This window comes from Tyto alba, unplaced genomic scaffold, assembly GCF_018691265.1.
Source record: "Tyto alba isolate M040663 unplaced genomic scaffold, T.alba_DEE_v4.0 Super-Scaffold_49, whole genome shotgun sequence".
NCBI lineage: Eukaryota > Metazoa > Chordata > Aves > Strigiformes > Tytonidae > Tyto > Tyto alba.
In genome coordinates, this window is record NW_024881325.1 from 3,587,511 (window position 1) to 3,603,609 (window position 16,099).

General features: G+C 42.5%; 1 protein-coding gene across 5 annotated transcripts in view; it reads right to left on the minus strand.

Annotated features, from left to right (window-relative positions):
* Positions 1–15,638, minus strand: part of FAM120A (family with sequence similarity 120A) — a 55,573-nt gene extending 39,935 nt beyond the window's left edge. For 4 of the 5 annotated variants that reach the window (XM_042806976.1, XM_042806974.1, XM_042806977.1 and 1 more), the window contains exons 1-3: positions 14,748–15,638; positions 8,622–8,868; positions 3,665–3,747 (exon numbers count right to left, since the gene is read on the minus strand). In XM_042806976.1, the coding sequence (XP_042662910.1) occupies positions 3,665–3,747; positions 8,622–8,868; positions 14,748–15,221 (804 nt within the window). In that variant the 5' untranslated portion in view covers positions 15,222–15,638. The remainder of the gene's footprint in view (positions 1–3,664; positions 3,748–8,621; positions 8,869–14,747) is intronic. The other variant, XM_042806975.1, reaches the window with a different exon arrangement.
* Between the last annotated feature and the right edge of the window lie 461 nt (positions 15,639–16,099).

Here is a 16,099-nt window from a genome sequence, read left to right on the forward strand (position 1 = left end):
TGTTCTGGACTCAGGCTGACCATGCTTTTAGCAGCAGGTTGGACTAGATGACTTCCTGAGGTCCTTTCCTACCTGCATCATCCTATGATGACCCTTAGCATCAGAAAAAAACAAATCAGACACTAACTTTAAGCATACCTTAAGAGCACCACCTTTGTTATCTAAGCAGCAGCAAAGTACCTAAGCACTTACTTAGCATATTAGTCTCCCTCTGGCAGACAGCCTCTAAAGTCAACATACACAGAAAGACAGGAATTTCCTAGAGCAATTCAGAGAAGGAGCCTAACCTGCATATTTTGGATTGCTGTCTGGAAGCATCTCTGCCTCTCTACTGAGATGAAACCACCCAGGATATTAGGTTTCCTTGCATACTCTTCTTTTTAAAAAAGGGAGATTACATTAAGACTTGTTTCTAAGGTTACCTTGTGAATAAAGAATCAGCATTTCTTCAGTGGTATGTGCTCCCAAATAGGTACTAATTCATTCTAGAGATAAGAAACTGCCCTCCTAATGTCATTCTGATGGTATTATACATTGATCTTGAAGCTCCATAGTGTAACAAGCTTTCCCAGAATAAGAACTGAATTGTCTTGGTCTTAAAGATAAACCCCAAAGCACACAAATAAGAAGTAGTACAATGCCAGTTTTCAAACAAGGCCTAGCAGCCAAATTATTTCTCAGGAAGTCTATCAACTGCTTTTTTGTTTCCGTTTCTGATTCAGGTGGTCATTTCAGTGAATGCAACTCTCAGTCAGGTAACAGGACACAAGCACCAGTCAACACATTTATTAGATGCATCATCTGTTTATATAGGGGCATTTAGACAGACAAGGTCCTGACCTAGAACAGCCTGCAGTGTCATTTCTTGATTCTTTTTCCCATTTTCAGCAATAGCAATTTAAATATCTTCATTTAAATTTGTCCATGGAGCTTTAACAGTTTTACTGAGCTGATGGTCACTGTTGGTGTCTTGTGAAAGGCACAGCTTTTTCTCCAGCATGTAAAGATGTTGTCCTGACTGTTAGGTTCATTTCCTTCTAGATGTGAAATGGGGATTCTTCATTCAGGTTTCCATTTCCCTTCCTTTTTCCCTTTTCAACTCACCTGTTCCTAGATGAACACACCACCCTCATGTCCCTCAAACACAGATACAGGCTCTGCTGGGTTTTTTTTTTTTTTCACCTCACTATGTTGACACCTGAGTAGATACACCAATCTTCTATCAGCAAAACCTGGTTGTTTCTTTTCTAAGTTACACTTTTTAACTTTTTTAACTTTTTAAGATGGTGAACTAGCAAAGCTTTTCTTGTAGGAAGAGTAAACATTTTGCTACATCATAATAAAAGATTAAGAAAGAATGCAGAAAGTAAGTTGTACATTATTAACTGTCATAGTTCTCACTGAAAGGCAACAAATCAGGTCACTGGAAACTGAATCTGTGAGATCTGATGCTCGAGACCATACTGTCTAAGATACAAAAGATTGCAATCTTTACACAATGAGAAAGTCTTCTAAATCCTGAGTTGAATGAGGTGTGGAATTAGAGCCCTTGGTTCCTGAGCATGGAGAATACTCAACAGTAACTCTAAATAGACACAACAAAGCAAAGTTTGGAAGTATAGTCTAGGGATGACATCCTGGGCAACCACAACTTCCCCCACAATTTCCAGTTTTCATGGCAACTTGCACTTTTTATAATTGTTCTGAAACTACTTCTTGCTACCAACCTTGTGGCTAATATAAACACATACCTTAAGTTTTTCTAAGCATTCATAAAATTTACAATATTGCTTTCTGCACATCTACAATTAACAGAAGGTCTCTACAGAGAGTTGTAATGACATCATTGACACATTAGTATGTCAAATGAAATTAAGTTGAATTAATGAGCTATTGAAACAAGTTAGAATTTTAAACCATGAGCACTGTTGAAAATTAGGCTAAAAAAAAACCCTGTAAGTTGTTCTATGACCAGTAACTAATGACAATTGGTTTCCTGTACACTTGTGTCCCTGTTGCTTCAGCCCTTCTTTCTCTCCCTTTGATATCACTATCAACCAGGAGATAGAAACACTGTGGTTAATTTGGGGCTATGTACTTAACTGGACAGCAAGTTGCTGTGAAATTAAACACAACATGTGTTGTGCCAGCCTTTTCCCTCAGTAAGGGCACTAATTTGGGTCTTTTTCACTGATAACAGTGTATCAGTTTTCACAAAGCCTGTAACAGCCAAAGGGGAAAGGCTTTCAAATCTGATTAACATTGGCAACAGATTAAATAAATGCAGGGAGGGCTGCCTAAGACATCCCAGTGACCCTCTAAGGAAACCAAGTCGCATTTCCTTAGGATGCCAGGTACCGAGCCCAATTGGTGTTTCCACAGAAAATGTAAATCCAGAAGCAGAGATGACAAATACCTAATTTTCATTCTTGTCAAGTAATTCAGTATATTTAGAAGGCTTTTCAGAAGGTCTAGGTGTCTGAAGTCATATTCTGAACTGGCTGTAAAACAAGTCTCTATTCAGCCTAAAGCACAGAAAAGTATTCTGAACATCAGAAAGTTTAGCAACCACTTTGAGAGAAGTCCTACATTTCAACTCTTTTGATAAAAAAATGAAAACACAGGCACACTCAGTCTTTCATTTTTTCATCTCAAGTTTTACAAGGAAGTAGCAAACATGCATGCATATTTTGTTTTGCCACTAAAATGTGCTGACACTTACCTTTCTAAACACAGGAGCGGCAGCAAAATAGGGGATGAGCGTTACATCAAATTGTCACAGCTGTTCACTAAGCAATGCACGTGCAAGCCTTAAAAACTCTGCTGAAAATCTTGAATCTGTTTTTAAGTTCTACCTTCAGCAAAATAAGTTACATTTTTTCAATGCTTAATAAACTTTTGGAACAGAAGGGGAAAAAACCCCACCTATTTTTGTTGTAGATATAACAAAACAGTCTTACAGAATTTACAAAAGCAAATTGATTTGCTGCATGGTACACCTTAGGAGAAAGGGGAAAAGATAGGTCTACTGTTGCAGAGAGAAAGGTCACTATTATCCCATTCTCTGATGTGTCCAGTTTCTCTTATAGCTGTCTACTTGGCAGGTGCACAAAGCAGGTGTGACGAAGCAGCAGAACAGACATACTGTAAACTAAGGGCATCAGATACAAGTTACTTCCCTTAAAAAAAAAAAAAAATCTATGGAAGACCACGTTAGCTTTCCTGTGCAACCTATTCTCTAGCATATTTACACTTTAAGAAGCACAGAAATCTATTATACACAAACATAGAGCAGTAGAAAATAAAACAATATGGTAGGAAACTACCCAGCTAATTATTTTTGACAGTTGAAGAACATGACTAAACAAAAAATTCTCCTCTTAAAAAAAGAGGAGAGTAAGAAGCTACATTCTCAAAGCCAAACCACACTGAAGCTATATGGCTCATGCAGCTGAAGGGCACTGAGGGATCACAAAGGCTAAGTTTAGCCTTGTAAGGCTAATCGCCCCAGGTATCCTCTGCAGTCAACAGAGAGAGACTGGGACACCAGAGGATGATCAAGAACAAGAGCCTTCCATAGTTGCTGTGAATTAACATATTATACTGCTCTGATTAATCATGATTGATTTCAGCTTAGTTGCTTGTAGTTACATTAAATTTGTACCTTAAGTGAAGCTAGTGGATGTTCTGGACCAAGTAAACTCCAATGAAAAGAAGCCAAATCTTCATCAGGTAGAATATGATTACCTAGAACATAATGCAGAACTTTATGTACACCATAAAATGTTACATACATGTTTATACATGCAGCAAAACAAATTTGCAATCAGTCCTCAATTCCTGATCAGTATGATTAACAAACAAGAGATTAAATTGCAGATATCTTTTTGTTACTCCAGAAAAACATAATTACCGTGCTGCTGCTGCAGCAAGATACACTTCCCTCTGTTCAAGGAGCACTCTTCCATGAAACCCTGCTCACAGAAGCAACAGAGCCAGTCACAATACATGGTGTCAACCTCAAACTGGCATGTACTATTAGAGGATCCTTAACAGGATTTAGTAATGCAGGTGCCAACGGTGTAAGAACACTCTCTGACACAAGCTGGTAAGTCTTTCCTGCTTCCCAGTTCATGGTGTTACTGAGCCACACTGGAGCTGCCTCTGGAATCTGCACTCTGCTCCATCATGCAGCAAGCCACCAGGCAGATTTATCTAACTCTCAGGAACACAGGTTACCAATTACTGTAGTTTCTTTTGCTGATCTGATCGGGTCAGACAGGAGCCTGGGCTGGCAGTATCAAAGTATTTAGGAAATGACGTGGTTGTTTCAATGAATATAGATAGTGGCTATATTTATCAAGCTGTTCATAGAAAATGGAAGATCACTTAAATCATGTTGCTTTTTTTTCCCCAAAGCATATCATGCTCAGAAAAAAACCTAAAAAACTCTTACTAGGAAATACTTCAAACATTTGAGTTAAACAAAGACTAACTAATCAACAACTGACAGAGCTCAGTGTCTGTGGATCCAAACTTTATGAAGAGCTAAACAGAATGTATTAGTTCACTTCTGGTAGAAAACTTGAGGATATTTACACTATCTATTTTTATAGAGCAGTATCTTAGCAGGGAATGCATAGTTCTAATTGCTGTTAATATATTTACGGTAGTTTGGGGTTTTTTTATATTTCACATTTTGGACGACATCTTGAACTCTCACCTACTCCTAAAGATGATGACAAGATTATCTGAATATGACAACTGGTTACTTTCTTAATATTTTGCTTGTAAAATAATTTAGTGTGCTTTTAATGGTCTTTAACATGTGAAAACCAAGAAAGCTGTCCATTGCCTGGCGATTAGCAGATGACCTCTTAGAGGGAAGTCTTCGTGTCCAATCAATATTTCACCTACTGCTGAGATCTCCAGCAGAGCCATTATAGTCTTTACTCATTAGGAGCTAAACTTTAAACTCATACACAAACTTGTCGAATCTTTCTGATGTAACAGTTACATTCTTACTAATCTAATCAAGGCAGGATTAGACAGCCTTCATAAGCAGGTAGGAAAAAATCAATTACAGCCAGACCATTAGCCAGTTTTGTAATAACTAACAGTAACTCCTGCAGATGCTAAGATTACCTTTTAAAATAGTCAGAGCTTCTGTCCCTTCCACCAAAACCTCAATCTTGTTTGGTCTCCATCTGTCATTTCAGTTAATTCCATCCCCTTGAACACACACATAAGACAGTCCAACCATTTGATCAATTCTCACCACAAACCGAACTGTAGTATTTAGGATGTTGAAGTGCAGCAGTGTCTTCTGTAGTTCAAACAGAAGTGATGCCTAGACTTACCCGAAGCAGTTCTAAAATTTTACTGAGAAACAGAATGAGACTACATAACTAGACACATGTTGTTACAAAGTACTGTCACAGTGGGAAAGAGATCAATGTTACATAAGCAACCTCTATTTCTTGACCTGGCTGAACAACTTCAACGTATATTGATTTTTCCCATTTTAATGGCTTATTATGGTGTATGCCTTCGTTTTTTTTAAAACACTTAGATGATAATTGAAGCCACTGCCCCTTCTAAAGACTTCAGTGAATTACAGCCCTATACTTCGCACTGTGCTTGTTTTTCTACTGCTGAAGCTTGGGGTTTGTTTTTTTTTTTTTTAAAAACATTCTGAAGCATTTGAGTCAAAATTTACAAAAGAACCCAAATCAACTCCCTGTTTACATCAACAGCAATTAGGACAGAACTTAAAGGCACATTCTCAGAGGACACAGTATCTTGGCCACATTTTAACTACCCATGACAAGGATACTCCTTATATTATTAAGCTAGAACTACAATACCCTTCTGCATGAAAAGCTGTAAGAAGGAAAAAGCTATAAAACAAACCAATCAACCACAGTGTATACATAACCTTCTGAGAAAGTAATCTTTAAAAATTTGCCTAGTTAGTACAGCCAGAAAAATATTTTGCTGGGATACTTCAATAGAGACTTTATCCCTGAACATAACTCAATCCCAAATAATTTGCCACTGAGAATGTTTTTTGAATTGACCAGTTAGGTGTTGTTCCTCAGGCTCCTTCAACTGCTGAATATTTGGCTGTATCATTCAAGATTTTTTTTTTTTCTCTTTTCAGCGTCTCCAAATTGGCCCTTGAATATAATGACAAGAAAGTATCTGAAAAGAAAGAAATTTGAGTTTTCCGTATATGGACCTAAAGCTGAGTACCAATATGGCTATTGTGACGGTTTTGGCTTTCTGTAATTGTAAACATTAAACCAGCAGCTTCACTGCAATTATTTCAGAATACATATTTATTCCTAAACAGAAGTACTAGCATGGGGAGTTAGAGTTACACTGATGTACCCAGAACAGAAGAGCAATGTAACAGATTCATTAGCCTTCCCATCTAATCAAGCACTCACTTATTCTTTCCCATCATGATTTTCTTTATTCAACTTATCAGGTTCAAAAGAGACCCAAAGAGGCCACAGGAACAAGGGCAGAATAACCTATAAAGCCAGACAAGCCCTCAGATATTAAATAAAAAGGTAAAAATGTAGATGTAACAAGCTACCCTGGTTTAAATATATGCCACGCTACACATAATTATGTGCCTATATGCATTTAGTATTTTATTTAAAAAATCCTGAAATCACTATATTCTTAGGGTGGCAAAAGTTAAAAAACATTGCCAGTACTTTAAGTCAAACAGTATCTGTTTGTTGTCCTAATATTCACTAATATACATATATAGAGTGAAAACCCCCACCTCACCGCAGGAATACCTCCAAAGTATCTTCTGTTCTAGCCCTGGCTTCCATTAACTTTACTCTGCTTATTCATATAGAATACATACACAAAAGAAATGCAAAAGAATACACAAAACTAAACGTTTAGCTGAACTGGGTTTTTTTAACATTGGTAACAATTTGGGGGGAAAAAAAAAAGCGACAAAATATCCCTCTAATAATCATGTGAAATGACCTCAAGTTCTTTTCTCCTAAGAGCAAGATGAAAAATATTTTATCCTGTAAGATATCAAAAGAGAAAAATATGCAAGAACTTCTTGCATACAATTGCAAAGCCTTCAGAAAATTTACCAGCATATTTTTCACCTACCATTTAATATCACCAAGCAATGCCTCAACTGGCCATGCAGCTGTAATTTGTGACAAGTTAAAATGATGTCATTCACCTGTACTTCACATTAATTCCATAAAGCATATCGGCAACTGTGAAACTGCTTTTCAAGCAGTAATTCTTACTCACTGAATTGGCACGCAACAACTTATTTATAGACTCCAAATCAAAGCCTAGCAATAGCAGTCTGTCATGCAAACACAGAGTTTTTGTTTTAAATTACATCTTAGCCAATCATCTGCCATTCATCCATACATCCATGCAGGCAGGTAACCACTCTGGATATGAAAAAACAAACACTAACAAAAATCAACTTAAACTAGTCAAATACATGTGGCTTTCTACTGTAAGATACGTTGGTTCTTTTCTTTTTAACATGAAAGGTACCTGTCTGGACTAGAAACAATTTAATGTTAAATACTACTAAAATACTAGTATGCTAAAGCAATAATGCATAGCCTTTCTCATTCACTGCTTTCAAATGAGAAGTTTTATTCTTCTATCATGTACCCATGCTAAAACACGAAGTCAGTGAGGAAATAAAAAGAAAATTCAGTTTTCTTAATTTGTTTGCTGAGTAAAAGATCAAGAACATGGCTGCTTCATGCTTATTTACCCAAAAAGAAGTGAGAATGCCATTCTAAATAGCTCTTATTCACTGAAGTCAACTTTATTAGTAATTAATTCACTCTTCCATCTGACTATAGCAGCTATTATCTACCACTGCTGTGAAAATACTGTGTGTTAAAATTATCCCATTTAAGTAGAGATTTGAAACTGAAGTCCTTCCTACCTATGCTCCTTAAAGATATTCTACCAGTTAGCGTTAGAAGTGGGAGTGCTAAAGAACTATTCAAAAAAAACTACTGGAATGGCAAGATGCTGGTGACCTGTCCTTTCGGACATGTGGAGTTTCACTCAATTATGTAGTATGATATATTTCTGGTACAGCTGACGTGCGGTCATATTTGTCCAATATTATTTTCTGGGGGAAAAAAAAAGATGCTGCAATCCAAATATCTTCACTCTGTATATGTTACTTTTAGGTAGAGAACAAAACAGGACAGAAGTATGCCTTCTTAGTCTGGAAAGCATATTATTAAAAGTAGACCTCAAACTACATAAGACCAAAACTAGAAGAACCACAATTGTCCTGATTCCCCCCCACCCACTGAGAACATCTTGGCTAGGCAGAGCTTTGCAGAATTCTTACTTTTTACTCTTGTTTCTAGGCAGCCACAGTTTGAATTGCTTGCAGGTTTCTACAAATTCGGCATGTCTGGCCTCATAAAAACACATCCAGCCCACCTCTAGTAGGAATGTCTGAAACAAAGGGATGTCTTTCCCTAGATGCCTTGCCAAATTATACACAAATATTTTAAAACACTTAATACAAAAATGAAATCATAATTCTGACTAGCAGCATCAAGTTCTTTTATTACTTCACTTACCTAAAAGAGCAGCAAAAATAGGAAAGCGATTTGGATTCAGGTCCAGTTGCTTGGCAACTTCATGCATTAGGTATTGGCTTGTTGTGAGACTTTTCCCATTACGGCTCAGTTTTAGGGCATGGGCACTGAAATAGTAAGGGATGTTGCACAATGCATAATCGGAGTCATATGCAACCAAACCATGGAAACCTTTTTCTCTGCAGAAAGTAATTACTTCTTGATGATGATCCTCAATGCTCTGTGCAACCTATAGTGGAAGACAAAGTAATTAGCCACAGTGCTAAATTGCAGTACTGATTTATCACATGTATTACAATATATTGGGTCTTTCTGAAACTATACACATGCATTTGAAACACCTGCAGTATATTTAAAGTAATTTTAAAAAATCCAGTGACACAGCACATAGGGACAGGATGCAAGGAGAGCTCAGAAACACAATACAAAGTTCTGGAAGACTACACACTGAAGTGGCATTATGTATTACTGAACTCATCTGAAGTAACTTCTTATTAACAGAAATGCTTGAACTGTAAACATTACTATACCAATGTCTGTATTAACTCACAGGAAAAATCTTAAGGCTGTGGATATTTAAGCAGTTCAGCAAGCCAAGTGATCACATGTTCACTTTTAAAGTTTTGTAGCCCTGTTTTAAAAGGAACAAACATAACCCCAGCTGAAGAGAGATAACTTCCTTGACCTTTCAAATGTCTACCTTGCTGTGTTAAGCCAAATGTTTTCCTCTTTCCACTTTCAGCCTATTCATTTATGCACAGCTGTCTCTGATGGTGCAAACTGCTTGAAGTTTATAGCCCAATCTTCACCTCTCAACTCACCTTGCACAGCAAAGCACATATTTTAGGCTATGGCAATCAGACAACTAGAACAGACCTGTTGTGCAGGGGAGATGTGGGCCAATTCGTAATGTTGAAAATATAAAAGCAACTCTTTCTTATCAAAAAGATTATACTAAAATAAAAAAACTCCATGATGACAGGTTAGTACCTACAGTCCTGCACTTCTACACACTGTCAGAAAGCATTACAACTACAGTTTGCATACAAGCACACAAAAATAAAGTGAGCTGTGTGCTTCTGATGCCTAATGATTTTACCATCTACACACATAATAAACATTCTGTGATTCAGAAAACCCCACAGAAGTTGAGTGTTGGTATAACCCACCCTCATCAAGTATTCAATTTTAACAACAATGTAGATAGCAAGCCATCTCAAAATAAACTAGTACAAAACTATTAGCTTCAGTCTCCACAGTATGCATAAGTAACTACAGCGTTAGTGCCAGTGATGTAACGTACCTCCTCTGCAGCTGAAGCCCTGCAGAACATGAGTGAGGGTCCTACACCTCTACAGCCCACTCCAACAGTCCCGCAGTCATCTACCTGTCAGCAAAGAGCTTCTGTCCAACTAAGTTTGCAGTGACACTTCCTTTTCTACTCATGCCTTACACTTTCTCAACCTGACATTGAATTACAGTCTTCCAGTGAGGCATGTAAAATTTTGCTTTTTCCATGTAGCCTCATGAGATATTCCATTTCAAGCAAAATCCAGAGCAGCTGAACAGCCAGCACCTCACTCTGATATTCCTATGATCAATAACCAGCTCACTAAGCTCTCTCTACTCCTAATGCTACCACCTTGTAGTCTTAAGAAAACATTACTTCTTCAGAGGTATGCTTGATGGACAGTATCAGAGTGTTTTTGAAATTTACTCTTGTTTGCGACAAAAATGAGCATGTTCATTTTTCTAATAAATATACTGTTGTCACCTAGCATAACATGTGCCTGCTGTACACAGAATTGGAAGAGAAAATAAACAACTTTGGAAAAATTTAAAGAGATCAGATTTATACAGTTACTAACCCAAGGAAGGCAACTGAGGCTTTGCTATCCCCCACCAGTCTTTACGTGTTTTAAATTAGGAAAATCCCCCAGATGTGTGGGTTTGGTGTTTTTGGTTTTTGGGTTTTTTTGGTTTTTTTTTTTTTTGTTTTTTGTTTTGTTTTGTTTTTTATTAAGGGTAGATAGATTTAATTATATACACATATCTAAAAATCAGTATCTTTGTATGCATGACAACCACAGATAATCTATCAAAAACAAAGTAAGAATTCTTTGTGCATCACTAGGTGTGACGACAACACAAGAGGAAACTCGGTGCGCGGCCCACTGATCTCCTACAAACTATTTCCTCTACCTCCACAGCCTCCAGTTCCCTCCCTCCCCATTTCATAGAGCTATCTGACACAGCAAGCTATGAGCATGAAACTGCAGAATATTTAGGTAATACTAGAATCCATGTTTAAATAATTGAGCCATCACAGGGAAAAGAGATGTATTTATACAGTTAACCCACAACATAAAACTAACAAGGTGAGTATCAGAGATATAGCTTACAGCTCTCAGAAAAGGACAGTCCAAAGATGCAACTATACCCAGGCAACGTGCACACTTCAAAATCAACCCAATGAGGGGGGGGTCAGAGGGGAAATCACAGCCAGAAGTTTGGAATCATTTTCAAGATTAAATCTTGTGTAAGCATTAATGATGCTGGATCAGAGAGAATCCTGTCCAAGCAAACAGGCACATGCACGTTTAGATACTAAGAACAAAACAAAGCATCACCGAAGTATAAGATGTTAAGATATCCACTGCTTAAATATTTAAATTTTAGCAAACCTGCTTTGCAAAAAAGTTTAAGAATTATTACCCCTGGCCAACAGAAAAATACCAGGTCACAGTTAAGCTAAGAACCCGTTGGATATTTCCTGTAACACGGAGGAACCTGTTATTTTTACATCCTGCTGAAGCCATCTGCAAGTGATTTATAATTGTTCTGGATGGAAGACATTACTCTTTTTCTCCCCTCTAATTACCAAAATAGATTAAATTTATAGCCAGTTCCTAGCTCTGCTCAGAAGCCTTCTACTGAAGACTCAAATGCTTTTTGAAAATATGAAAATCAGTTTCATATTTGAAGTTAAACAATATTCTTAAACCAACTTCTCAAAAAGAGAAAACACTAGAATTTGGCAACTGTCTTACACATATGTAAATAATAATAAAAAAAAAGTCATCCATACATGCAAATAAAAATCACACCTTCAAGACGCATTTGCTCATTGCCCACCAAGAGGTTTGCTAGAAAGGAAGCAGGAGGGAAAATGTGAATAAAACTGGAGTAAGGCTTATAGAAAGGAAGGTATGTGTAATAAAGCACATTTACAAATATAATAAATTGTGTAAGAGAAGAAAGGCAGAAAAGGATTATGACTTAAGTTCAGCAGTATCTTTCATGTGTATTATATGCATGATACCACTATAATCATGAAATATACTTCCTAACCTGTAAAGGAATCAATTAAAAACAGAGCTGTACAAATGAAGCATCAAATGGGAATTGCCAATATCCTTCCCATCCCCAAGACAACTGACCAGTTCAGAGAACCAGGGCAGTTCAGACAAGCTGGTGGCTCAGTGATATGAATGATCCTATCAGCAACAAACTCTCCTCCACACACATTAGTATTTTGTAATGAGTACTTGCCAACTCCCAGCGCTAACCTAAAGCAGACAAACATCCACTGATCAAATCTTCCCCATCAAAACTGGGGGGGTTGTGTTTGGTTTTTTTTTTTGTTGTTTTTTTTTTTTTGTTTTTTTTTAAATGGTAGAAAAGGGACTCAGTGTGACATGTCCTCTCACTCCTAAAACTGTTTCCAGAGATTAAGAATAAGGCCTATTACTGAGAAACCATAAAGGAGCTATGTTTCAGCTAAGCTTGAAAGTAAACAAAGTGCTACAGGTGACACCACTGTCAAATGTGGCAACTTTATTGTGAAGTAATGTACTTAAACAGAAGTGAACCAGGTCTGAAACAGAATGGTTTAAAAGACTAACAGCTAGTTCAACATGCCACAAGACTATTACAAATACCAAGTTAATATCAATATCAAAACAGCCAGCTTCCTGTTGTGTGCTATGCATTTCAATATCGCATTAAACAAAGTATCCAGTTTAACACATTAAAAGAAGAAAACTTATTTTACCCCATGCATTTCTTTTACTAATGATCCCTAAGTCTCAGTAACAAATTAAGAAAGATTTATAATGTATCCACAACCAGCTCAAGGTAAATACCATCACTACATGGCCCCTAAAACTTTTTGCTCAATGAATAAAAGTATTTCCTAGCTACAAAAAAAAAAAAAAGTTAAAATAAGAGGATGTTTTTGCTGCCATTCAAATTCCCACCACCATTCATATCCAAAGCATGCACATGATTTTTCTTCTCTGTTGACCACGAAAACACATTACTACAGCAGACAGGGCCATAACCTCTTCACTTTAACCAAGCGCCAAACCCAGGACACCGCATTCAGTGGAGCTCAACATGCCCTGCAAGAATGAGCTTTGCCTCCACTTCCAGTTCATTCCACACGCGCTTCGCCCAGTGTGGTGGCCCTGGTTGTGCTCGGCCCTGGCAGGGCTCCGTGTGGCTGGGACTTCCACTGCTGACCGGGCTGAACTCCTGCCGCCTGCCCCAGGTGGCTTCCCACCAGCCCAGCAAGGAGGGAGCTGAAGGGAATGTGTTTCTCCAAGGACTGGACTGGTCTGGTCAAGCAAGCAGGGTGCTAAGGAGGAGTAACAGCAACTCTTGCCCCGTTGGCAGAACTAGAAAAAACTTCACCCAAAGTCACCTTTTGGGTGAGCCCCTTCGAGAGACTCATCTTTACCCCAGGTCTGCAACCCAGCCAGAATTTTTCTAATCCGCCAAAAGGGCAGTACAAAAGCCAGATAACATTAAGCTGCCGCTAGTGATCAAGCATGCAACTCTAAGGGTTGCATAATATTTTTCTACACACAAAAGTAATTTACTATAATAAAGCCTACAAGTATGTACTTCACTCCTGCTGCTCTTCCCTCCCTAGCGGGAAAGCAAGCAACCAACTCTTAAAATTGCAGCTTCATCCCAGGGCTTGTTTTCCTAGCGTCTTCTGTTTCAATATACACAACCGCTTGGCTTAACAGAAACCATCGTAAATCACAAACGCTGTACAGAGAGATGCAACGTGTTGATATTCTTTGCAATAGCGGCCCTGGTGTCAGTGCAAGATCACCACGGACCCCAGCTGCCACCTGAAGTGTTATGTCACCAGAAAACAGAGACTCACCCTTAAAATAAGAACTTTAAAGGAAGAACTGTTAGATCTGTGCTCCTGACCCCACGAACTGGAAGTGTTTGTCGTTACCGAGCAAGGAATGGATTATCCTACACTTGATCGAAAGCCCACTAATTCATTTGGTCAATACCGAGCAAAACCCTCACCTCCATAAACACAAAACTTAAACCTCTGTATCTTGGAGCAAGCAACTTCATCTTCAGCACAAGTTTAAACACCTTGCCTCAGTAGCAAACTTGTTGCAGATCCACTGTGTGCAACAACTAAACTGTTTTGGGGTTTGGTTTTGTTTGGTTTTTTTTTTTTTCCCCCCTTCGTCTTAATAATTAATTAGATTATGAAGCTTTCGGCCAGCCACTCTCACCTACGGTACCAAAGTCCCAGCTTCACCATCCTCCCGAGCGCAGCGGTGGGGGGGGGGGGGGGGGGGGGGAGGGCGCCTGGGCAAGAAGGGACATTTTGAGTCAACGGAGCGGCGGCCCCGAAAGAACATGGAGGCAAAAACCTCCCTTGCTGCCGGGCCTGGCTTCACTGCCAGGGGAATCCGGGCGGCCCCGGGCGCTGCCGGCCGCCCCACCGCCCCGCTCAGGCCAGAGGCTCGCGCGGGCCGGCCGGCAGCGCCTTATAAATAGTAATATCCCCCGGGGATTGAGGCCGCCGAAAGTTGGGCCGCCCCCGCGGGCCTCGACGACATTTTGAGGCGCTGAGGGGAGAGGCAGGGTGCCCCCCCCCTCCGCGCCCCCCCCCGCCGGGCTGGGCGCTAGCAAGGCCCCGGGCAGCCCCCGCTGCCATCTTAGAGCGGCGGCACAGCCGGAGGGGAGCGGCGGGGGCGCGCGAGAGCCGCGGGGAGGGGGCGCCGGCGGCCCCGGGGGGGGGGGGGGGGGGGGCCGGGGGCCGCGGGGGGCCTGTCTCTTCCTCACCTTGATGTGGAAGCGGATGAGGGCCAGGCGGATGCAGTGCGCCATGCAGACGGGCGGCAGGAACCAGACCTTGGGCGGCGGGGTGCCCTTGTTCTGGACGTGGCTGACGATCTGCTGCGCCGTCTGACGCTCGTTGCCCTGGCGCTTCACCCACTCGTGGAGCCGGGCCTTCTCCAGGGCGCCGTTGAAGAAGACGAAGAGCTCGATGTTGCCGTTGAAGCAGGCCTTGGCCAGGGCCGCCAGGTAGCCCAGCATGTGGTTCCACTGCCCGCCGCTCACCCAGTCCGTGTAGAAGCCGCCGTAGAGCCGGTGCAGGCAGTTGTCGGCGTCGATGAGGAGGCGCAGCGGAGTCTGGGGGGGCCGCTGGCGGCCCCCACCCACGAGGCTACCCCGCGCCAGCTTCTGCAGCTCGACGGGCACCACGGCGCTGGGGCAGTGCTTCTCGATGTAGTCCTGGAAACCCTGCACTCCCATGGTGAGGACCGGGCGGCGGCGGCGGGCGGGCGAGCGGAGGCCCGGCGGCGGCGGCGGGGTCTGGGCTCGGGCCGGGCGGCGCGGCGGCGGCGGCTGTAGTTGCGGGTGGGCGGTGGGAGCGGTGGAGCCGGGTGGGAGCGCTGGTTGCCGTCGGTGGCCGTTCAGGGGGGAGTTGTATGGATTAGTGGGGGGCTCATGGCTGCTGCGGCCGCCATGTGCTGCTCTCACAGAGCCATGGCTCGGGGATCCGGGCTGCTGCCGCTGCGGATCCGACTGCCGGGGGGAGGGGGAGCGGCACAGCGCGCAGGAAGCCAACCCGCCGCCGCCGCCGCCTGCGGCAGGGAGAGCGGAACAGGCGGGACTTGGCGGCGGCCGCCGCTGCCACTCACAGGCAGCGCGGGGCGCGCACACGGGCGCCGGGGGAGCGCGGGGGGGGGGGGGGGGGGGGCGCAGGGAGCGCGCCGCGCCGCCGCCCCGCTGCCCGCCGCCGCCGCCGGCCCGCTGCCCGCCGCCCTCACGGCCCCCCGCGCTGCCCTGCCCTGCCCTGCGGCACTGGGGCGGCGGCGCCCGCGCAGCCAGCCCGCCGCGGCGGTTGCATAACCCGGGCATGCGCGGGAGCGCGGGCGGAAGCGGGTGGCGGGGAAGGGGAGGGGGCTCGGGGGATGGCGGGGGAGTGGCGCGGCGAGGCGAGGCGGGCGGGGGGAGCCCGCTTGGGCCGGGCCGGGCCGGGCGAGTTGGGTTCGGGAGCGGCGCTGCCCCTCGCCGCCCGCCATTTCGCCCCTTCCGCAGGCCCTGGGGGCCGCCGTGGCGGGACGGGCCCCGCCGCAAGTTGGCGGGTGGCGGCGTTCCACTCGGCCGCCAGAGGCCGGGGCGGGGCA